The 25,157-nt window shown below is 40.3% G+C and overlaps 1 protein-coding gene across 2 annotated transcripts in view; it reads left to right on the top strand.

The window, feature by feature from the left end:
• Positions 1-25,157, top strand: part of LOC108441130 (exostosin-1) — a 362,942-nt gene that overhangs the window by 306,472 nt on the left and 31,313 nt on the right. For both annotated transcript variants that reach the window (XM_037537417.1, XM_037537418.1), the window contains exons 4-8: positions 1,008-1,115; positions 4,470-4,589; positions 15,018-15,150; positions 24,041-24,159; positions 24,914-25,009. In XM_037537417.1, the coding sequence (XP_037393314.1) occupies positions 1,008-1,115; positions 4,470-4,589; positions 15,018-15,150; positions 24,041-24,159; positions 24,914-25,009 (576 nt within the window). The remainder of the gene's footprint in view (positions 1-1,007; positions 1,116-4,469; positions 4,590-15,017; positions 15,151-24,040; positions 24,160-24,913; positions 25,010-25,157) is intronic.

Genomic DNA, 25,157 nt, shown 5'->3' with positions numbered 1-25,157 from the left:
TTTAAAAACACACCACCACCACATCAGTGTTACTGCAGTGCTGTGAATGACCCACCACCCAAATAGTACCTGCTCTGTGGTGGTCCTGACCGCTGAAGAACAGGGCAAAAGGGGCTAACAATGTATCAGAGAAACAGATGGACTACAGTCTGTAACTGTAGAACTACAAAGTGCACCTATATGATCAGTGGAGCTGATAAACTGGACAGTGAGTGGAGAAACAAGGAGATGTTTGTAGTGTTATGGCTGAAAGGGATTCACTCCCTCTGTTTATTGTGGTCAACCTAAAGAAGAGAAAGTCTAGACCGGTACCAGCGTCAGATCAAGAGCCAGGTTTTTTTCATGCGAGTGGGATCTAAGCATGAGTGCTAGACTGCCATCGAAAGCCCCACTGAACACATGTAATGCATTATGAAGAGAACAATACAGTGTCGGCCTCAGCTTAACTACAGTTACGCAGCTGGAGACAGAAAATCCGCTTCCAAAACGGGATCAGTTTGTGTCTTCAGTCCCCCCCACGATGATCGAGCATTGTTAAAAGGAAAGGTGCTGTAATGTTATGGTAAACATTACAGTCCCAACTTTTTTGGAATGTGTTGCAGGCATCAATTATGAAATGAGTGTAGAAACAACCACTAATACTGTTTTGCACTATTTTCAGTCTTAGACCAGTTTAATATTGCTTTCATGAGCATTTCAAACATGGTCCCAGCTCTCGTTAGGGTTTATTATTTTGAGCCATTTCTGTTGTTCCATTCATAAAAGTTTCACACAAAGCAAAGAACAGCTGCCATTTTCAAATGATGTGCAAAAACAATCATGAAAAAATGGAATTTTTGGAAAAATGTCATGATGACAGTAATGATTCTTTGAAAATATCGGTAAGCAATTTTTTGATATTTGAAAATATCAGTAATTTTTTAGGGGTTTGTTATGCAGATACAGTGTGCTGAGCATTATGTCAAGCTGTAATTGTGTGTGTGTGTGTGTGTGTGTGTCCTCCTTAGGCAGCGTGTATTCCTGTGTTATTGAGTAACGGATGGGAGCTACCTTTCTCTGAGGTGATCGACTGGAGTAAAGCTGCGATCATCGGAGATGAGAGATTACTACTGCAGGTAAACCTGACACCTTCCAAATATCACCACTTCTAATCACAATATGACCTAACACCAGGGGTGGAGCTAGCAGATGGTGGGGGAACGGTTGCCCTGGGCCCTGCCCTCGTGGTGGGCACCACAGATGTGACCAGAAGTAAGTAAATAATATTAATCAACCATCTAAAATGGTGTGTATGGAAATATATGAAAGAATATATTATAGCATTAGAGCAGATTTGTGGTCTAGTACAGAACACTTTGTAATAACTAGAAATGTTCAAGCCTAAATCAGCAGCGGTGACCAGACATTTGACAGATGCTCTTATCCAGAGCGACTTACAGTCCGATCATTTTACACAGGTAGGCGAAGGTGGTGTTAGGAGTCTTGCCCAAGGACTCTTATTGGTGTAGTGTAGGGTGGCTACCCAGGTGGGCATTGAACCCCAGTCTACAGCATAGAAGGCAGGGGTGTTAACCACTACACTATCCAACCACAGACGAAAGCAAGGTCTCATTTTAAGGCTGCGTTAAGGCTGTAGTGCATATTCCACTTAAAACTCCATTATATCCAAAGGCAGGACACAGATTCCATGGGCTCCAATGTGTTGTTTCTTTCCCCCACCTATGCTCGATTTTCTGCCATAGATTCTAATAGATTGAGTTCAACGTAAACTCTGCAAACTTTGGGGATAAACTTTGGTGGAAAAGTGTAGTTGAAACATTTGGAACAGCTTTTTTTTTTTTAATGAGGGTTGTGCATCACACCCCTTCCCCAAGTAGATGAATCTGATGTTTGTTGAGAGAGAGTTCTTGTCAAAACCTGTCGCAGGAAGTGTCCTCAGAACATGTGAGTGAATGATCTTCTGTTGTTGTCATATCTTTATTAGTGTGATGTTGATTTTACATTTGAGCCCTAAAAATTGAGCCAGACCTTCTTTTTGAGCCTGTGCATGTAACGTTAATACATAAAAACTTATGACATGATCCAAAAAACTCCGACTTTTAAATCATTATTTCAACCTACAGGAGTTCAATGTGTTTCTTGTTCTCCTGACTCGGGAATGCTGCTTCTCCATCTTATTATCTTATTGGTAGTCATGCGCTGGAGGTTAGGGAACCAGCCCTGTGACCAGGTTACCAGTTCGATCCCCTCAGCTGATGACAGTCCATGATTGAAGTGCCTTTGAGCAAGGCACCTAACCCCCAATCGCTCCTCGGGCGCTGTGGATAGGGCTGCTCACTGCCCCCTAGTGTGTGTGTTCACTAGTGAGCATGCATGTGGGTGTTTCACTGCACGGATGGGTTAAATGCAGAGGTCTAACTCCACAGCGTGCAAACACAGTTGGCTGATGGTTCTAAAATTGTGTACTTTTGACTATGTAGATCACGAGGCACATACTGTATGCAGTTACATTTGAATATTGTGCATGAGGCTTCAAATGTATAGCAAAGCAATATTCAAATGTCTGGACTTCTAAGGGTTAAAAAGCAAAGCTAGTTATTAAGAACTCTGCCCTGAAAAGGCTCAGGATTGATTCTTTAGCAAGCAGGGCCAAATTACACCCGCATACACACACATACATGAGTCACCACAGCTCATTATTGACATGCTGTAAAATGTGATATGGTATTTATCTTCGTTAATTACAGGGGTTATTAATGGCTGCTACCTGCCTGCCCTTTCCTAGCTGCGGGTAGCAAAGTCATTAACGTGCCAATCACAGCATGGCTGAAATATCACCGGCCAAAATGTCACCAAAGACAAGAAACTCGACCTGGAGATTTTACACCAGGGGACATGACTGGAAATTACCGTTATTAATGACCCAAAAGCCTTCAGGCCATACACCCACACACACACACACACATACAGTCACACACACAGAGGTTAAAGTTTCTTCATCACCATAACAGTTTCTACCATGTCATTCATGAAATTTTCCAGCAAATCCGAGAAGAATCAATGGGGTGTGTACGAGAAATAATTAACCAGGGTAATTAATTTTACCTAGATAACCTATTTTTAGACATTCTTCTTAAAATGAGCCCAGCTGAAGTTCTTCTGGAGAGACTGAATCCTTCTGCATTGTAAACAATTTAAATCCAGTTGAAATGTACTCACTTACTAATTAATTTATTAGGCATAAATACACTCACCGGCCACTTTATTAGGTACACCTGCTCAATTGCTTGTTAACACAAATCAGCCAATCATGCATTCAGGTGTGTAGAGGTGGTCAAGACGACCTGCTGAAGTGCAGGCCGAGCATCAGAACGGGGAAGAAAGGGGATTTAAGGGACTTTGAACGTGGCGTGGTTGTTGGTGCCAGACGGGCTGGTCTGAGTATTTCAGAAACTGCTGATCTGCTGGGATTTTCACGCACAACCATCTCTAGGGTTTACAGAGAACGGTCCGAAAAAGAGGAAATATCCAGTGAGCGGTCAGTTGTGTGGACGAAAATGCCTTGTTGATGTGAGAGGTCAGAGGAGAATGGGCAGACTGGTTCCAGATGATAGAAAGGCAACAGGAGCTCAAATAACCAACCAGAATCTCTGAGGAACGTTTCCAACACCTTGTTGAAAGTGGGCCATGAAGAATTAAAGCAGTTCTGAAGGCAAAAGGGGGTCCAACCTTTTACTAGCAAGGTGTAGCTAATAAAGTGGCTGGTCAGTGTATATCAACAGGTCTATAAATGACCCAATATTTGTAGAAAAGGCTTATTTTAATCTTGGTCAGATGTTAAGAGGCTCCATAACACAGCTTATATTAAAAATACAAAATATAACACATCATAAAACGTGGGATAAAACTCATCATAAACAATAACAAAATGCACATCTAGGAAAATACATAACCAAATCTGCATACATTAAAGAACATATACATGCATTATAATCAAAAATATGCACATAACAAATGCATGCAAATTAGCATAGAAAAAAAAACTTGGGTTTGTTCAACAAATCAGTTACTGTGGAGACCATAATCTGTGGATGTTATTCCAGGTGGTTGCTAAGGTGGTTGCTCAGCCAGATGCTGAGGTATTGGAGGTGGCTGCAGGGGTGTTGCTAAACAGTTCCTATGTTATATATGTCATATGTTTCTAGGGTGTTGCTAGTGTATGTGTACAGTGGAGATGTGTAGATGTGTAAGAGATGTGCACAAACCCTTCCACCATTCATTCCTATGGAGAAAAAGTCTCAAAGGCTGAACATTATCAACATTTCCCTTTACGGGGTTCAACAAACACAAATGCATACAAATGCATTGAGTGGATGGTATGCAGTTCTGGAGTCATTTCTTGTGTCCTCTGTATCTCTCTCTCCCTCTCTCCCTCTCTCTCTCTCTCTCTCTCTCTCTCTCACTCTCAGATCCCCTCCATCACCAGGTCTGTCGATGCGGACCGTATCCTGGCTCTGAGACAGCAGACCCAGTTCCTTTGGGACTCCTACTTCTCCTCCGTTGCGAAAATAGTCTTAACTACATTAGAGGTGAGTTTACAGCAGGACTTGTTTATGCCAGGACGAGAGTGAGAAAAAAAGTGCAAAAGGTCAAATAGAGAATGGACGGATTGTTTTGTAATGAGGCAAAAAAAGAACGGCCGGGTGTTGCGGTAATTTGTTCGTCACACAATTTTCACAAACACACACACACACACACACACACACACACATGATTGGATTTCATGGTGGTCTCTGACTCCTAACCTCACACATATCACACATCCGAACACTGTGAGCCAGTGCTTTTAATCTGCATAGACACCTCTGGTTCTGTACATCACTCTACATCATTCAAGCCACAGTAGACAGTGTTTGCAAGGTTATATGCATGACTTACTTTTCTGAGTAAAATCTCCTTAAGCAGGGAGAGCAAGATCACTTTTCTTTGGATGGTATATATTGTATATCATAATCTTGTGCATAGCTCTTACCGAAGCAATGGGTTTTTAATGTGCGTATTTATTTTTGATTCATATCAGTTCCTAGCTTTGCAGGGTCAGATAGTATCTTGTAATGAGAATATTCAAGGTTAACATTAGAAATTTTGGGCTAAATGTTGGTGGAGATGTAGGCTTATTAGGTGGGAACAAATTGCTTAAGTAATTCTGGGTCTTTCGGCAAAAGACTGGAAGGTGCCCCCATGGATTTTTACACAACTATCTACACTGCAAGAAAATTGCATTTTTTAATGTCAAATTATTTCGCTATATTAGCAGCTCAATTTGCTTGTTTTTAGAAACATACAACTAAATTATCTGCCAGTGTAGTGAGATAATTTGTTAATAGTAGTGAAGAAATGTATATATATCATCGAAACATCAGCAAACATTCAATACCCTGGGCCTGAGTAGGAGTTTGTAATCCAACATCAGCACCTGACCATACTAATGTCCTTGTGGCTGAATGCAATCAAATCCCCACAGCAACATCTAGCATAAAGCCCTCCCAGAAGAGCAGATGCTGTTATGGCAACAAAGCAGGACAAACTCCCTATCAATAGCTTCATTTCGCAAGAAACGTTGGATGAGCAGGCGTCTACAAACTTTTGGCCATACTGTGTGTTAGCACAGAAGGAAGTTTTCCAGCATTAAAAATGGCTCCATTTCTTGTTGTCTAAAGCCTCGGCCCCTTTGACCACCCCTGTCTGTTTGACGCGAGCGTTTGAAGTGGAGTGAGTCAGTGTGAAATTCAGCGTCGTTCCGCAGCCAATTCCACAAGCCGAAACCGAACCCGGCCAATTCATATCAAAGAGACACAGAGGGAGAGAGAAAGGGAGGAAGAAAGAGAAAGGGAGGGAGAGAATGGAAGATGAGAAGGCAAAGTGTGAAGAGCAAAACAAAAAGGGATGGATTTACAAATGAAAGAGAGAGAGAGGGAGAGGGAGAGAGAGAGAGAGAGAGAGAGAGAGAGAGAGAGAGAGAGAGAGAGAGAGAATGAAAGGAAGCACTTGAGTCCGTCCCTTCAGAGCATTCTGCTCTTTGCTTTGTGCTGGGATTAAAGCAAAGCTTTAGTTTTGTGTTGTGCCGACATTAAACGTCACCAGGTGTATATCGAAATCCTACAGAGTCTAAATTAGCCCTCATCCGTGCGCCCGTGTGGCAGATGCTCTAAACAAGGGGAGGAACTTGCGCATTGACACTGAGGTAAATGAGGCATCCATAACACCCCATGGGACGTGTGCGTATGCGCCTTGTTGTAAACGCTGGCTAATTTTCCACATACATCAAATGCTCCCTCCATCTGCTTAAGCAGAAGCGTGCTCACATTCTCACGCTTAATATGGGCAAAAGTGAGAAATTGCACTGATCTCGCAACATAGAAAAGAGCTTGTTTTGTAGCTCGCCTTAATGCCACTGCGCTCCAAACTGAATTCACACTATTTAAAGGTTACTCCACACATTTTTTGAAATCCTGCATAAAATGACCAAGGAGGGTTGAAGATAGTAACACTGCCAGTTGCACTAATCAGTAATAACTGCTGGGGAGATATCAGTACTGTGACAGGGGTTAATATGAATATATTTTTCTCTTCTTTGAATTTAAGAAAGAAAAATGTCATTTAAACATAACGTCTTTTTGAGGATTGGCCTGAATCTTGTATTCATGATGCAGGGTTGTCAAAATAGCTATCAATGCCGCTGTAAAGAAGTCAGTAAGTTCTTCTATAGGGAACCATTGCGCCACTTTGAATGACTTTGTTTACATAATAAAGACTGAAACATGCAGGAATTTCCAAAAATTGGAATTCTGCTTTCAACATTTGCACAAAAAGGAAACAAAAACCTTGTCGGTCACCTGTGGAGAAAGGCCAAAAGGTCACAGACAGAGGGGGATATACAGACCACATCTTTGTGTGTATATACACATTCCTACACACGCACAGGTCAGCCAGCCGTCCTAGTGGACTGAATGCTGGGATGGTTAATGAGCCCATGTAGTTGATCCTAATTGGCCGCTGTAGCTCCAGGCAGCAGTCTGCTGGACCCAGGGGAGAAAAGCCAGACCAGACGGATGGGCAAGGCAGGGCTCAGGGTGGGCTTTTTTTTCACAAGGAGGACAGAGGGAGTGTGTTTTGTGTGTCTTGCATCATTACTGCTTTCTGTGTGTGTTGGTGTGTAATCTATTTTACTCAAAAGTTCATAGAGTTTGGGTCCTTTTTCTGACTTTTTACTTATTTATGGGGATCAAATGTCAAACGGGGCAATGTTTTTGTGTGCATTGCTTAATTGGCACAAATTGGTCCCTAATTCAGACTTTCCACCACTTTGCAGGGTCTCAAATGTTCACACAATTTGGTCCCCATTTTGACAGATGGCCTTTGTGGGAACCTAAGGACCATGAGGAGTGTGTGTTTTGGGTGTGTAAGTGTGGGTTGCATCAGTACTATTGTGTGTGTGTGTGAGTTTTCATTTGTGTGTTTTACTTTCTTTGCCTGTTTTTTCAAAATTAGTTTGTATGTGTGTTTGTCTGTATGTTGTTTCATGGAAATATCACATTTTTGTCCCTTACTAAGACTTTTCTCCGCTTTATGGGGACTCAAACTTTTCCACAATTTGGTCTCTATTTTTGATGGATGGTCTTTGTGAGAACCTACAGAACAAATGGAGAGTGTGTATTTTGTATGTGTAAGCGTGGGTTGCATCAGTATTAATAATAATAATAATAATAATTGTATTAACATAGCACCTTTCAAGCCGGTGGTAGCTCAAAGTACTTTACAGACAGGTGATAAAACATAGTTATTGAAGGGATCATTAGTATTTAATAAGAATCAGAAGAAAACAAAGAAGATTAAATTACTAGATAAAGATAAAAAAACATGAGACATTCAGTTTTAGTTAAACGCCAGATTAAAGAGATACATTTTTAGATGCTTCTTAAAAGTGAGCGCTGAGCTTGACTGTCTAATAAAAGGTGGAATTGAGTTCCGCTCTGAAAGAGTCTCTCCATGTTTTCTGTATTTTATCTGTAGAAGGCCACTATCTGCAGATCTTAGATTACGAGCCGGAACATAAACAGACAGACATGCTGTGATGTAAGCAGGTGCTTTAAGGCTGTTCTGAGCTTTAAAGACCAGTAGCAGAACCTTGAAATCTATCCTGAATGATACAGGCAGGTCCTTCAAAATAGGAGTGATGTGATCCCTCTTTTATGTTTTCGTCAGGATGTGTGCTGCTGTATTTTGTACGAGTTGTGAGGGATGTATTGTTTTCTTAGGAACTCCAGTAAGAAGAGCATTACAGTGATCAACTCTGCTGGAACAAACGCATGAACAAGTTTCTCTGAATCGCTCTGAGAGAGAAAAGGCCGAACTTTAGCGATATTTCTTAAGTGATTTCTGATTTATGCCCATTTCTCTTAAATTGCTCTTTTCTCTTTTTAAGAGTGTGCAAACTTTTCTTCCTTTTTATTGGGGGGAGAAGGTCAAGGCTTTTCCATAATCTAGCACTTAGATCGGAGTCTAGATCATTGCAGGATTGAGTTGTGTCTGGATTTGCTGAACGATTACAGTTTTAAACTTCTCTACTGTTTCTTAGTCAATGTAGCATTTTTTAAAGAAACTTTCAGGAACTTTCTTCTGTACTTCTAAATTGATTTGAAAAAAAATACAGAAGTGATCTGATATGAAAACATTAGAAATTTGAGACACCTTTGTGTTTAAACCTTTAGTAATGGCCAGATCCAGGTTGTGAGCTAGCTTGTGGGTACAGCTGTCCATATGCTGCTTCAAATCAAATGACTCTAGAAGTCTAATGACTTCTAATGAATTACTATCTGAAGAACTGTCGATATGTAAGTTAAAGTCCCCAGACAGAGGGATCTTATCATAGTTTGTGGCCGCTACTGATAATAATTCTGCAATTTCTGACATAAATTTACTCTTTTGCTTTGGAGGTCTGTATATTACAATTATTAATACAGGCGTATCATCAATAAGGTTGATTGCAACACTAAAAAGACATGAATTCACCAAGGTCAAATATTCCTCCAGTAGAAGTAGAAGTCCTTACTCTAGACCTCAACTTGAGTAAAAGTACTAAAGTATTTGCCTTCAAATGTACTTAAGTATAAAGTAAAAGTACTAAAAGAGTAATTCTGGCTCTGATGTCCTGTTATCATTTTTATAACCAGACTGGCTTCATGAACTCATTTCAGGTGAAAGTCCTCCAGCGTCTCTCTTGGTAAACCAGTCTTTTAATAGAACGTCATTAATTAGTGATGCTGACGTCTATTAAAATGATCAGAAGCACAAAACACTGAAGGTAAACAGTTTCCATCAGGGAGAACCGAGTGGCTCTGAAATCACTTTTTACACACAAGCAAAGTTTCAGTTTCAGATTTATTTACAACTTAGTTCCAAGTTTAAGTTGAATAAAAACTGGCTTTAAACTCAGGATCACAGATGAGCTCCTTTACTATGTTGATCTGTAGGCGTCTGTTCATAAACATAAACCAGCCCAAACTCATTTACTATAAAATGAAATGGTGTTTGTAGAAATTCAGAAAAAAGCCGCGTCAGTCTCGACTGCATATGTGGACATATTTCTATATTGTGCTCTATTTATACTAAGTTACATGCTCCCAAATTTGTACATTGCTGCACTGACATTAAACCGTAAACTTGCACTGGGTCAGATTTCATACACTGTTTTACTGAAATCTTCCCAAATGGAAGTCCTCACTTTGTACTATATTCACTTTATTAAGAGCAAAGAAGAAAACAATGTGTTTTGTGTCACTGCATGTTGCTTGAAAATTAGTTTGTGTGTGTGTTTGTGTGTATATAGTTTTCTGGAAATATAATCTCAATTTGGCCCCTAATTTAAACTTTTTACCACTCAAACATTTTCACAATTCGGTCCCCATTTTGGTTGATGGTCTTTGTTGGAACCTAAGAAGCAAAAGAAGAGTGTGTGTTTTGGATGTGTAAGTGTGGGTTGCATTAGTATTATTGTGTGTGTGTGTATGTGTGTGTGTGTGTGTCTGTGGCTGGGTGTTTGGGTGGATGGGTGGGTGGGTGTGTGGGTGGATGGGTGGGCATGTGGGCAGGTGGGTGGGCATGTAGGCAAGTGGGTGGGCGGGTATGTGTGTTTCTGAAATCTTCCCAAATGTAAGTCCCCACATTGAATTTGTCCAATGGACAAATGTCCAATGAAAACATTGCATATGCTTAGTACTAAATAATGAACCTAAAGGTGCCCCCTTCCACAAACAAAAGTGCCCGCCAAAGCTCTCCTATGAGTAACACCAATTTTTTGGCAGCTGCTACTACCATGCAACAGTTAAACGGCTGCATGCTGCGATTGCTAGTGTTGCAATTTTAAATCAACTCTGCAGTAAAGGTAAGGAACGATGCTTTTTTTTTGAGGAAACGTAACAACCTGCCAAACCGTTTCTGCAGATTGTGGAAATTTAGCTGAGCTGTGATATCGTTTCTTGTGAGCTACTGCTTGTCTAGTTAAAGTGAGCTTGGTATATCATTGACCACAATAAAATAAGCAATCCGGGGGAAAATGCCGGAAGTCTGCAAACATTTTGCCTACACATAGTTTTTTTCTCTCAGTTCATAGTATCTTTCTAGTCCAAATGTGTCACTGTTGTCGAAGGAAAACCTCCCATAATCTCCAAAATGGTAACTTTACAGTAAAAGGAAAAAACCTACTTTACTTTTAATGTAAATCAGTGCAACCAAAAAAATTCCGATTCATTTTGGGTCATTTCTTTTTGTCCATTCATCATGAAATCAACACACAATGTGGTGGGAATTTTCAGATTATGTTACAGGATAATTTTGCTTAAAACATCTCTGTAGAGCCCGTGTGTCAGGCCCATGACGCGGTCCAATTTGGCCCATGAAATTTGTTTAAATTTCTATTCTTATTAGCCCATTGCGCCCTCGGATGCACCACAGTCCTCAGCATGCACTGCAACATAATGTGTATCCTGAGCCCCTTCTCCACCAACAGTTGTCTATGGTGCAGCGGTTCCACGAAAAGAAAAAATGCCTGGTGTCTAGTTCAAGCAAACAGGCAGTTAAAAAAAAATCTTACTTAGAATTACATTTGAATAAGTATTCATTGCCTATTTTGCTGTCGGATTTTTGGCATATTTTGAGTAAACAATAGTCCGTCCGGCTCATGGCAAAATGAAATAAAAGCACAGCTGGCTGGCAGATTTGCTGAGATTTTTTAATAAGGCCCTCTTGGTTGAGGTTTATCCCCCTGTTGTAGAGGATGTGCTAATATATTTTCACTATTTTAATCAACATGTCATTTGACCAGGGGTGCCTAAACATTTGCACACATCTGTACACAGTAAAATAAGGTCATGTGTGTGTGTGTGGTGTGAGATGTGTGTGAACGTAGGGCCACATGTGGCTTAATATGGGTTATTTACGGAGCCTGCCACAGCTCTGTCCTTATGAGATCCAGTCCTGACCTCCTTTGTTGATTAAGATGAGCTTGATTAATTAGCGCTACACAGAGGAGAGTTATCTTCTTAATTAAGATTCCCCCATTTGTGGAGAGCTTCCTTCTGGCAGGCTGCAGGAATGTCGGAGGTTGGCCATTTAGATTCTTTTTTTATTATTTGGCCAGCATGAGGAATAGGACAGTCACTCTTATCTGTGATGGCCTTTATATAGTTGTAGTGAAAGTAAAAGGCGATTTAAATTGAATTCCGTCCCAGTGACAATATATGCCGAGGCAATGGAGCAACAGTATTCTGTAGTGTATGACACATTCACAGGCAAAAAATGTCTCGGGCTGATTGTGCTGTCTAAAAAAGCCAAGCGTAAATGCAACCAAGGCGCATTGGAGACGAATTGCTGTCTGATCGCTCAGGCACTTCAGAAGGTGGTTTGGAGACATATTGGAGGTGCTGGGAACCAAGTTGAAATGGATATTTTTTCCTAGCTGAATATGTAATCTTTACAGCTCTGAGAAGAAACTAGGGAAAGTGGGCAGAAACTATCATAGGGTAAAAATGTAAAATAGCTTGTTAATGTAGTTAAACAGACTCAAGTTAAACATGCTTTGGGTAAAGGTCTCATATTCACATTCAAATTTCATCTACCATGTTTATATTGTTGCAGATATTTTTATTATATTATATTATATATATTACAATATATCAGGAAATAAAGAAAACCTCATATCTCCAAAGTGGTAACTTTACAGGAGAAGGTAAACTCACTTTACTTTCAATGTAAATCAATGGAACTAGACTTTTTTCCAAGTCATTTTGGGCCATTTATTTTAGTCCATTTGTAATGAAATTTATATAAAATGTAAAGGGCAGGATGACAAATTATGTCATTAAACTGAAAAATGTGTTTTTCTTCCAACAACAGTGATATGTTATATTTAAATGTCAAATGGCTTCAAAGAACCATATTTTATTCTGTTTACAGTAGTTAACAGTAGCGACTGTTACAGCTAGACCCTCAGTCTGTTGCAATTATCCCATGCATATGGGATAGTGTAGTGTGTAAACTGGCTTACCCCAGCCTGGGATTGTAAAGCACTGGCCAATTAAAAGAGGTGGACTTAAGTGCAGAGCAATACAGAAAGGATAAACAAGTTCACACCAGGTGAGACTCGAACTCGCAATCTTGTGCCGGGAGAATTATTACCACTGAGCTATCATGGCAGTGCTGTTATGAGTTTTGACAGATAAACAAAAGTTGGAGCTTAAGGCCAAACAAAAGATACACCAAAGCAGTGTCTTTAAAGTAAAGAGTTTCAAAAAACTAAAGGGGAACAGTCACCAGTACTCAAGGTGTTTTTTTTTGTTTGTTTGTTTGTTTGTTTGTTATTTATACTTATGCTGAGAGATACTCAAGAAACCAGAACTTGAGACCCCAGAGAGGACCTAATACTGAACATACCAGCTTAATCTGAAACATGTACGTTGTGACATGAACTCAAGACTGAGCAGACAGCAGCGTGTGTACACCCCTGAAGTAGAGTGCCCACAGCTATTACTCCTCAGCCATAATTAATCCTTAGTGGTGCCTTGTCTCCCCTTAGCAGCTGGAGGTGGCCTAGCATGAGGCCGGGACATTACAGATAGATTGTAATGTAGGTGCTTGAAACACAGATGGCACAGATGTTTGTGCTGCTTTTATAAAGCATTGTTAATAACTAGTCAAATGCGGTTTGGGGGTTTGTAATCCCTTGTAAAGAAAATTAGGCTAGAAGTGACTATAATGAAATAACAAGTATCTGTGTCCAGCTTTCATCTGAAGCCATGAGTCTAATATGTCTGAAAACCATTTACATTTATTTATGGCCTTTGGCTGACGCTCTTATCTAGAGCAACTTACAATTTGATCATTTTACATAGGTAGGCCAAGGCGGTGTTAGGAGTCTTGCCCAAGGACTCTTATTGGTATAGTGTAGGGTGTTTGCCCAGATGGGGATTGAACCCCAGTCTACAGTGTAGAAGGCAGAGGTGTTAACCACCACACTATCCCAACCACACTATCCCAAGCAAAACTGGCAATAATATGCAGAAAAGGTACATTCTTATTTGTGGTTACTGAGACGTATGCTTCAATTGGTAGGCCTTTTCTGACAAACTAATGGTCTAAATGTGGACACTTTGTCCACTGTAGACAGTAATGCTGAAAATGTAATAGGTACAAGTAAGAAGTAGCGGATTAGACAGATTTCCTACAACTCAGTGTGCACTTATTGCATGTTACAGTGACAGTGTAACTGGTATGGAGACTTTTGCAGAAAAGTAACCCTCAAAAATATGCAATACAGTTTATGTACCTTTGTGACAATCATCCCAAGACCCTCCAAACCTGTCTTGTATAATTTCAAAAAGAGAGGCTGGTGTACACTACCATCCCCAACCACACACCCTTCCTGTATTGCAGTGTCATCTAAAACTACAATGTTTTTTTTTATATAAAATACATAACTCAGTAGAAGATTTCAGGTACAGCTCGTTCTGGTATCATGTGAGGAGATTCCATCAAATATTTTATTATGCAAACTGGAATTCTATCTGACAGACATGCATTATGTTATGTTTGTTCAATAAAGCCTATTAGACACTTTTTGTAGTTTATAGTTTATTCGCTGTGCATTAAGCTTTACTTAATACAACCTATATTAGTACATAATTGGATATCTTTAAAACTGAGGATCAATAATAACTGCATCATTAGCTGTAATAATGCACAGTACATGCTTTGTTATACAAAAGTATACAGAATGCTTTGTTATGCAGATAACTTTTATACAAATGATTGAGCTTGAAGTACATTGTATTAATGTATAATAGGCAACATTTCATTTCTATATGTTCCAGGTAGCCTCAAAACTCAAAATATGTTCTGAATTCTGAAACAATATAGAGGAATTTGAGGCTAGTGCTAAACAAGCTTTCAGTGAGTCAGATATTCCCAGCTTGTTTGCTTTTGGCTACCAAAAAGGTATAAAATGATCTTTGCTTAAGAAAATAGGATGCAAAATGACTTATTGAAGACTGGATTAGCCATTTTAGTGTCTAATTTGTGATGAGAACTCTAGTAATGTGGGACACTTCTTGAAGTATTAGTAGCTTATTAAGCTCTTATTAGCTTTAATGCAATGAACGTCAGGACTGACTTGATACTGCCTAGAACATATAGACATAAAATGTTGTCAATTATAGAATCATGAGACTTTAAGTAATTAACTCCTGCTTAGTAATTAACAAAACATTTTTAAAAGCCTTAACAAGTACCTATGATGCATTATTACACATGTACTAATCTAGATCATCGTGGTTAAATCTTAATGTATAGTGAATCACCTGTTTATAACTGTCTGATTTAGGCTTTATTGGCGTTATTTAGCTCCTAACGTATATGTGTTGCTTAAACCGACAAATGAGTGTATTTGTGTATATTTTCTGCAGATCATCCAGGACAGGGTACACACACACATCTCCAGGAGCAGGTTGATGTGGAACTCTCTGCCTGGTGGACTATACACACTCCCACACTTCTCTTCTGATCCTACACACTTTCCCTTCTACTACGGAGTCCTGGGTGAGTGTCACCTTTCTGGGATGTTGACATGCAGGCTGGTATCTGTCTGTCTGTCTGTGATTGTATCATTGATTTGAGCAGAGCCTGTGTCAGTGAGTGTGTGTGTGTGTTTGTGTGTGTGTGTGTGTGTGTGTGTGTGTGTGTGTGTGTGTCTGTGGGCGAGAGGACTAGGAAAAAATGCTGTGCCTCCGTGTCTCCTGAGCATCGTCTGCTCAAAGCGGTAAAAGTCTGTCGCAGCAAAAATGAAACCGTTACTCAGATAGATGTCAACCTGTCTCAGAGCAGCAGAGTGTGTGTGTGTGTGTGTGTGTGTGTGTGTGTGTGTGTGTGTGTGTGTGTGTGTGTGTGTGCTAGTGTTTGTATATGAACAGATATGTACAAGTACTTCACCACTATATAGTCACTGCTGGGACAGAACCAGACCCAGATCCAATCCAGTGGGTTTTATGATTTCATGCCCAGGGGCCCGAGCCACTGGAGGACCCCCCCCCGCGAGCAATTATGAAAAACTTGAATTTTTAAAGCAGCCAAAAGAAACGAACTAATTTGTCATAGTGTTAAGGCAGATTCCTGACGTTTATCGTGTATTTCATCAGCTCTTCATTTTGTCCGCACTGCTTCATCACTGCTGCATCACCATTACCTCAGCCAAGATTTCAGTGTTTTTCGCATTCAGCTAGTGAATCTACCTTAATGCAAACAGTTGTGTGTTCGTGTTTTAATGGAATAGATTTGTATCAAAATTTTTGAAGTGTATTTGTCCCTGTACATTATTTTGGCCATAAAATGAGCTGCTATGACGAGAGGCATGGTTCTCTGTGAACTGACCAATAGATACAGGGTATATGGAAAAAATTGTCTTATTAATTTCCATTCCAGGTTAATACAATAAGAAACTTTTTAAAGTTATCCTTTTGGAGATGCACTATTTTGCCAAAAGTATTTGCTCACCCATCTAAATCTTTGAATTCAGGTGTTCCAGTCACTTCCATGACCACAGGTGTATAAAGCCGAGCCCCTAGGCCTGCAGACTGCTTCTACAGACATTAGTGAAAGAATGGGTCGCTCTCAGGAGCTCAGGGAATTCCAGCGTGGTGCCGTGATCGGATGCCACCTGTGTACAAATCCTGTCGTGAAATTTCCTCACTACTAAATATTCCACAGTCAACTGTCAGTGGGATTATAACAAAGTGGAAGCGATTGGGAACGACAGCAGCTCAGCCATGAAGTGGTCGGCCATATAAAATAACAGAGCGGTCAGCGGATGCTGAGGTGCATAGTGCATAGAGGTCGCCAACTTTCTGCAGAGTCAATCACTACAGATCTCCAAACTTCATGTGGCCTTCAGATTAACTCAAGAACATCATAGAGAGCACACCAGTGCACAAAGCAGGTCCATAAAGACATGGATGAGCCAGTTTGGTGTGGAAGAACGTGACTGGCCTGCACAGAGTCCTGACCTCAACCCCATAGAACACCTTTGGGATGAATTAGAGCGGAGACTGTGAGCCAGGCCTTCTCGTCCAAAATCAGTGTCTGACCTCACAAATGCACTTCTGGAAGAACGGTCAAAAATTCCCATAAACACACTCCTAACCCTTGTGGGAAGCCTTCCCAGAAGAGTCGAAGCTGTTATAGCTGCAAAGGGTGGACCGACATCATATTAAACCCTATTGATTAAGAATGGCATCTCACTCAATATCATATGTGTCTGAAGCCAGATGAGCAAATACTTTTGGCAATATAGTGTATAAGACTGTGACCCAACAGTGTCAAATTAGTTCAGACTGTGCAAAAGAAATATTTAAAATTATATAAAAATGAAATATTTTGAGGATTATGTTATAATCTATTTAAACAAACATTAACCCCTTCACAAACGATGGGCTTTCTGACAGGACCAAAGTTTTATTACACATTTCTATAACCTAAGAATAACTCCATTAGTTTGCACTGAAGTCCATGTAGTTACTAAATAATAATAAGCCTTTGTATGAAATAAACCTGGAAAGTTAAGGGGTTAACAGAGATAAGCTAATATATATATATATACACTCACTGGTCACTTTATTAGGTACACTTTGACACCTTGCTAGTAAAATGTTGGACCCCCTTTTGCCTTCAGAACTGCCTTAATTCTTCGTGCCACACTTTCAACAAGGTGTTGGAAACGTTCCTCAGAGATTCTGGTTGGTTATTTGAGTTCCTGTTGCCTTTCTATCATCTGGAACCAGCCTGCCCATTCTCCTCTGACCTCTCACATCAACAAGGCATTTTCATCCACACAACTGACCGCTCACTGGATATTTCCTCTTTTTCGGACCGTTCTCTGTAAACCCTAGAGATGGTTGTGTGTGAAAATCCCAGTAGATCAGCAGTTTCTGAAATACTCAGACCAGCCCGTCTGGCACCAACAACCACGCCACGTTCAAAGTCCCTTAAATCCCCTTTCTTCCCCGTTCTGATGCTCGGTCTGCACTTCAGCAAGTTGTCTTGACCACCTCTACACGCCTGAATGCACTGAGTTGTGGCCATGTGATTGGCTGATTAGCTATTTGTGTTAACAAGCAACTTAACAATTGTACCTAATAAAGTGGCCGGGGTGTGATATATATATATATATATATATATATATATATATATATATATATATATATATATATATACAAAATCCTCATGTATAGGGAACTTTCTACTGGGAGGTGTCTGTCCCAAACCTTAACCCCTAATTTTGTCCTTGTAAAAGTAATTTTATGTCACCACACAGAGTTTTAGTCCACAGACAGAGCCTTATTTTGGCCACACCCCTGCATTTTAGAACAGCAAGACTGCATCCCTGTCCCTCCTGGCCACATGGTGAGCAGTTAAGTCCCACTGTCACATATTTTCTGTAATTAAGTTGAAATGTATTGAAAAGTATTAAAAGATGTGTTTGCTAGTCATGTCCTGGCCACGGGTTTTTAGTTCTGCTCAAAGCTATAATGAATCACAGCTAAAATGGAAACCACTGAGTTTTAACAGTATTATCATTATTTTGTTAATGACAAAATGGAATGAATAACTTGAAAGTTGAGACCCCTTGGTCGGCATGTGTGTCACTGGGGGGGTCACGAGAGTAGTACCATATACTTATACCAGATGATGAGCGCATCAGAGTTCTGCTGAATGACTCAGTGATCAGAAATAGTTCACAAAACTCTGGGAGGGTCTTGATTGACGGCTGAACTTGAAGCGTTTTTCAGAGCCTGACTACAGATTTATGGATTAGTTACACCGTGCAGGGCTGATAACTTGCTATTTGATCATTTTTCTGTAATTGTTTAATGTGTTTATTGGTGTGGGGGACTGGACCCCCTCCCCTGACAATCAGTTGTCAAAGAAGGGGTCAAGAAATATTTTTAACCCCAAAAAAGGGTCGCAAGGCTAAGATCCCCTGCCTTTTACAATACGTGTAATATGTTGATTTTCGATCGGAGGTGTGTGTGTGTGGGTTGCTTGTCTGGGGTGTGTCAATGTGTGTGTGTGTGTGTGTGCCTGAGCGCATGTGTGTGTTGAGTACAGCACACGCCGTCCCCGTACTTTATCTCGCTGCAGTAAATCTGCACGGCTGAAGTGATGGATAGCCTGTTTCTCCAGTGGCAGCGACACTGTTAGTCTCACTTTCCATAATTCTGATGACACTGCAGTTTAGACTTCCTGTCAGCAGCTCTAAGCTGCTGTAACAGCTCTATGTGCTGATGAACGGCCTGCCCCACGGAGCCCGCGGCCCCCACAGCCGGCCCGGGCCTCATAAATCTGTCCGATTTCTTTTGTAATTTACAGAACTTCACACACCAGAAAAGTATGGACCAGAAATTGTGAGCCAGATGACTGAGAGCGCAAAACGTGCTGTGATGCAGCCAGAATATGTGCTAATAGTGCACCTGAAATTAACAAGCTTATAGTATTAGTGTGATGGTAAACACTTATTTACCATGTGTTTGGAGCTTGTGTCCCTGTCTAGACGTTGTGTTTGCAGCCTATGTTAAAAGAGGACTCCTACCAGCATGAAGCACTGCTCCTAATCTCCACCCAATTTCATGTGTTGCATATTCCTCCCTCTAACTAATAGACATTTTGTGCAACTCTGCATTCATTGCATGTGGGTGGAATGAACCTAATCAATATTGTTATTCTTCCTGTTATTATTCTTTTTTTATCACTATTATTTTCTGATAGATTTTGAACTTTTTAACCCAGTTTTTAAGATATCAACACCGTTCCAACTCCAGAATGTTCAGTCTTGTCAGGAACGCTGTGTTTGTATACAACTTTTTGATAAGAACATATGTTTTCTCAGAATCATCGTCGAATGGTATTTTTTCCCATAGACCTGGTTGGGGTGCAAATAGATTGTGGGCTCAACTTATGTCCATTAGCAACACCCTGTGAACCCCTGTTATACACTTGCATGACCTAAGAATAGCGCCTGGAATTACTGAATTATAAGCCTTAGTATGTAAAAAGCCTGGGATTTTAAGGGGTTCACCATGTGGGAAACCATAGAAACATCCTAGCACCCACCTGGGATACCATAGCCACCACCTAGCAACATCCTAGCAACAACTTCTTGCAAACCCTTCTCAATACCTTTACAACCACCTAAAATACCATAGCAATCATTTAGCAACTGCTTTAGCTGCACAATCGCTCTGCATTTTCTTCAGGAAATGTACTTTTCTAATTTGCATTTGAAAGTGGTGCAAGACTACATATGCTTTAATAATAATACAAACATTTGTAAGTTTAAAATAACAGCTGTTTTGGGGACGTTAAAGTGATCGTGCCAGCAAACGTGTTAATAATGTTACCATTAATGACTTTTGTAATGTTTTTAACAAAGTGGTCATTCTAAATATAACAACTGCGACATCAAACCAGGTGAGGGAACCAGCTTCATGACCGGAAAGTCGCTGGTTTGATCCCCAGAGCCGACAGCACCTGACTGTCCTTGAGCAAGACACCTAACCTCCAACTGCTCCCCGGACGCTGCGGATTGGGCTGCCCACCGCTCCGGGCAAGTGTGCTCACTGCCCCCTAGTGTGTGTGTGCTCACTAGTGTGTATGTGGTGTTGCCCCGGAGGTGAAATTTCCCCGTTGTGGGACTAATAAGGGTCTCTTAATCTTAATCTTAAAATACCATTGTAGTTTCCATTCTGGTGAACTTAGCGGTCACACAGTAGTGCTTGGTAGTAAAGAAGTAAAGCCTCAGCTTTATTGAGCTTTGCTCATTCTGACAGTTGGTGAAGAGGTTGGCTCCTGTCGGCATGAACACATGGATAGGTTTTTTTAGGAGATTCCAATCATCTTCTAAAATGTAAAAGTGATGCTCGTAGCCAGTTCCACTAGTTATTTAAAAATTTAAGCACAATTAAACAGTGGAAATGTAAATAAAGTCGTTCAGAGTGGTTTGACGTGAAATGCTCCATTTTAGATGCACGAACCTGAAATTTTGTACAGTGGTGGTAGCAGGAACCCGATGTCTGGAGAGTGTAACAAGAAGCTAAAAGCTACTTCACCGAAAGTTTTACAAGAAATGATTATGAATACATTCCTTGATGCCTAAGATATTGATTTGTGATGGCTTATAACTTGTAAAAACTCAAAAGACAGATGTACTGTACGTTCACTGGTGCTGTTAGGTAGTAAATAAATTTGTGCTGTAGACATTGTGACCGCTGTTCCTATCACCACACTGTAGAGGAACCCAAGTTGGCAAGTTTCTCTATGGCGATCAATCAGACCACTCTGAATACTTCTCATTTGGTTCATCAGTGGTGTGTGACAGCTGCTGTATGCAGTGGTGGAAGTAACTAAGTAAATGTAATTAGTTTCTGTACTTTAGTATTTTTTTGGTGTATCTGTTTTTTGGTGTATTAGTTTTTCCATTATTGGGCGACTTTTTCCTTTCACTCCATTACATTTCAGAGTCTAATATCCGACTTTTTCCTCCTACATTTTGAGAAATCTGTCGTTTCTTTTGGTTTCTGTGTGTATAAAAACGTAACATGTCAAAACGAAAGAAGCGCAAAGCCAGAGCACCAATCAGGGCCCAGCGGTCACTTTGTTTAGAGCTGGTTTTGACCTGTTGGTCATACCGACCCAGTGCAGCACGCGGTTCAACGTCAGCGCAGCAGCGTAAAACTTTGGGAGAGTCTGTTCAACATAAATGATGAACTAACCTAACTTTGTGTAAATAGAGCACAATATAGAAATATGTCCACATATGCAGTCGAGACTGACGCGGCTTTTTTCTGAATTTCTACAAACACCATTTCATTTTATAGTAAATGAGTTTGGGCTGGTTTATGTTTATGAACAGACGCCTACAGATCAACATAGTAAAGGAGCTCATCTGTGATCCTGAGTTTAAAGCCAGTTTTTATTCAACTTAAAGTTGGAACTAAGTTGTAAATAAATCTGAAACTGAAACTTTGCTTGTGTGTAAAAAGTGATTTCAGAGCCACTCGGTTCTCCCTGATGGAAACTGTTTACCTTCAGTGTTTTGTGCTTCTGATCATTTTAATAGACGTCAGCGTCACTAATTAATGACGTTCTATTAAAAGACTGGTTTACCAAGAGAGACGCTGGAGGACTTTCACCTGAAATGAGTTCATGAAGCCAGTCTGGTTATAAAAATGATAACAGGACATCAGAGCCAGAATTACTCTTTTAGTACTTTTACTTTATACTTAAGTACATTTGAAGGTAAATACTTCAGTACTTTTACTCAATTGGAGGTCTAAAGGGAGGAGCTTCTACTTTTACTGGAGTAATATTTGACCTTGGGGGGCTCTACTTTAACTCAAGTATGTGGTTTGTGTACTTCGTCCACCTCTGACTGTATGGCATCCGGGTACTCTCGGTCTCCTGCTCTGTAGTGCTATGTCACAACAAATAGTATAACTTAGATCAACTTTTCAAGCTGTGGTAGTTCATGGCCAGTGATCTTTTATGAATTATTTTTCCAGTTCTAGCCCAACTCCTTTGGCTCTTCGGCTTCCCCATGAGCAGAATCAGGTGTGTTAGTTGTCAGAGGAGGGAAACAATGGAGTGGAGAAGATCCAGCAGGGCTAGAATGGAGAACCAGTTTTTACATTATCAGCACATCTGCTGAATCTTTTAGTGTTTTCAGCACCACAAGCTGCTGTCCAGCCTTTACTAATGACGACAGCCCTGCAGCGCTTCTCACCCACATTCTGGACTGAGAGAGAGAGAGAGAGAGAGAGAGAGAGAGAGAGAGAGAGAGAGAAATACCAGTCGAACACTTCCTCATTAAATACACATCCTTGAATCTACACTTCATGTCTATTTTACCAGGTCTCGTTACCTTTTGGTTGCACTTTGAATGTGTGGATCAGACACAGCAGTGCTGCTGGAGTTCCTTGACTCCTCAGTGTCACTGCTGGACTGAGAATAGTCCACCAACCAAAACTATCCAGCCTGTGGGCAGCGTCCCGTGACCATTGATGAAGGACTAGAGGATGACCAGCACAAACTATGCAGCAACAAATGAGCCATCGTCTCTGACTTTACATCTTCAAGGTGGACCGACAGGCTAGGAGTGTCTAATAGAGTGGACAGCAGCACTGCTGTGCCTGATTCACTCATACCAGCACAACACACACTAACACACCACCACCACATCAGTGTGACTGCAGTGCTGAGAATGATACACCACCCAAATAGTAGCTGCTCTGTGAGGGTCCACGGGGGTCCTGACCACTGAAGAACAGGGTAACAGGGTCAATGGAGATGAATGACAATGAATCTAGATATAAGGAGGTGTACTTAATGAAGTGGCCAGTCAGTGAGACCCTAGGCATGAATGTAGTGACATCATGTTTATTTTATTTTGAGTGAAAAAAGAAACACTAGTCATGGTCCATGACCAACAAGCACAGCTTTAAACAGTGGTAAACACATAAAATCAATGTTCTTCATTAAAACACAAAAAAAAGTGTGTTAACTGCATGAAATCTGTTTCAGCAGTGCCAGTTCTTACAGTTCCACACTGATTTTCAGACACACATACTTCAAAACAATGGGGTCTACCTGCTCACCATGTGGCCACGAGGGACAGGGATGCAGCCTCACGTCCTGCTCTAAAACGCAGGGGTGTGGCTAAAATGAGGCTTCACCCATGGATTAAAGCTCTGTGTCATGAAAACAGGGGACAAGATTTTTATTTTTATTTTTTTTTATTATTAAACTTATGATGAATTAAAATCCTTCAACTAAAATATATACAGTGCTGTGCGAAAGTCTTAGACACCCAACACATTTTCTTGTGTTTATTTGCTGAGACAAGTGTTAATATTTGAATAAACAAAATGTATAGAGTATTAATCAATAATGATTGTGTGTGTGTGTGTGTGTGTATATGTATATATATATATATATATATATATATATATATATATATATATATATATATATATATATATAGTGATTTTCTGGATGTTAGTTTGTTTGTTTACCCATCTCCAAGCCTCTCCTCGAGGAAGCCCAGTATTATATGTAGTTAAAAAGCAGCTCCTGGTTTGACCAATCAGTGCTCAGTAAATTGAGCTCATGATGTCATTGATGATATTAACGAGTCTCTGTGGCGGCTGTGAAGGTATCAAGGAAAAATATGGACCCGAGAAATTCTTGTTACTTTTTATTGTTTTTCTGTTGATTTGAATTATGAATATGACTTTATTATAATGTATACTGTGATAAACTCACTGCTGAGGTCAATTGTTAAAAAATGTGCTTCATTAGATGCTTAAACCTTTCGCACAGTGCTGTATATAGTAGCTCTAAGCCTGATATTGCGTCGTTGAATTGCATTTAATGTTGTGTGCAGGTAAGACTCCTCAGCAGGAGTTCACAGCTGTTATTCAGGCTGTGACTCCTCTTCAGTCTCCACTGCAGCCCATCCTCAAACTCATCATCGCCATGGCCAAGTCCAAGTTCTGCGCACAGGTACGTGTGGGTGAAACGCACAGCTAGAAAGAGACATATTCAGGGACACCCAAAGTAAAGGTGATGAGGGGGCTGCAGCACCCCCAGATTTCAAGATTGTTTATATTGCTGTTGTCAGAACCTCGTATCTCCAAAAAGGTAACTTTACAGGAAAAGGGAAAAACTCACTTTACTTTTAATGTAAGTCAATGGAACCAGAGTTTTTCACAAGTCATTTTGGACCATTTCTATTGGTCCTTTCCTCATGAAATTTGCACACAATGTAAAGGGCACCAGGCATTTTCATATTCTGTCAAAAACTGAAAAATGACAAAAATGGACATACAAGGTTTTCTTCCAAAAGCAACGATATGCAACTTCTAAAAGTGATATAAAAATAAAACTAACATGATTTCAGTGTAGTCAAAAGACACACACAATTAAAATCAGCTCACACAAAGTATCGTGCTTTGTGGGCCAAATTATGTTTTGTTTATTTGCTAAATGAAAATGATTGAATACATTATTTACAGGTAACACACTTTGGCACATTTCACTGCACAGTTACTGCTCATTTACTACATTGGAAACGTTGGGGATAAAAAATAAATCTGAAATGCGTCCTGTGTAAACGTTATGCTACATTTTATATTTCATATTTAATGTTTTACGTTAAAATCGCAGTTTTTTTATCGCAGGTGCCGTATTTCAGATGCATGTGCATGAACTTTATTCAGAACAATTAAGGTTTGAAGTGTGATTGAATTTATTTCAGATCATCGTCCTGTGGAACTGCGACAAACCCTCCCCCCCCAGAAGCAAATGGCCGTCCACCACCGTCCCTCTCACTGTCATTGAAGGAGAGAGAAAGGTAGAGAGAGGATGATGGAGTGTGCGTTTGTGTGAATAACACAGATTTACTGTACATTTGATTTCAATGCGTAATGCTGGTTCACATGGTTAGTTATAAGGTGAAGGACCTTCACATTCTATTTACATGACATGAATAAAATTACATG

This window comes from Pygocentrus nattereri, chromosome 4, assembly GCF_015220715.1.
Source record: "Pygocentrus nattereri isolate fPygNat1 chromosome 4, fPygNat1.pri, whole genome shotgun sequence".
Lineage (NCBI taxonomy): Eukaryota > Metazoa > Chordata > Actinopteri > Characiformes > Serrasalmidae > Pygocentrus > Pygocentrus nattereri.
The sequence above is the reverse complement of the archived record's forward strand: the minus strand, read 5'-3'. Positions and strand labels throughout refer to the sequence as shown.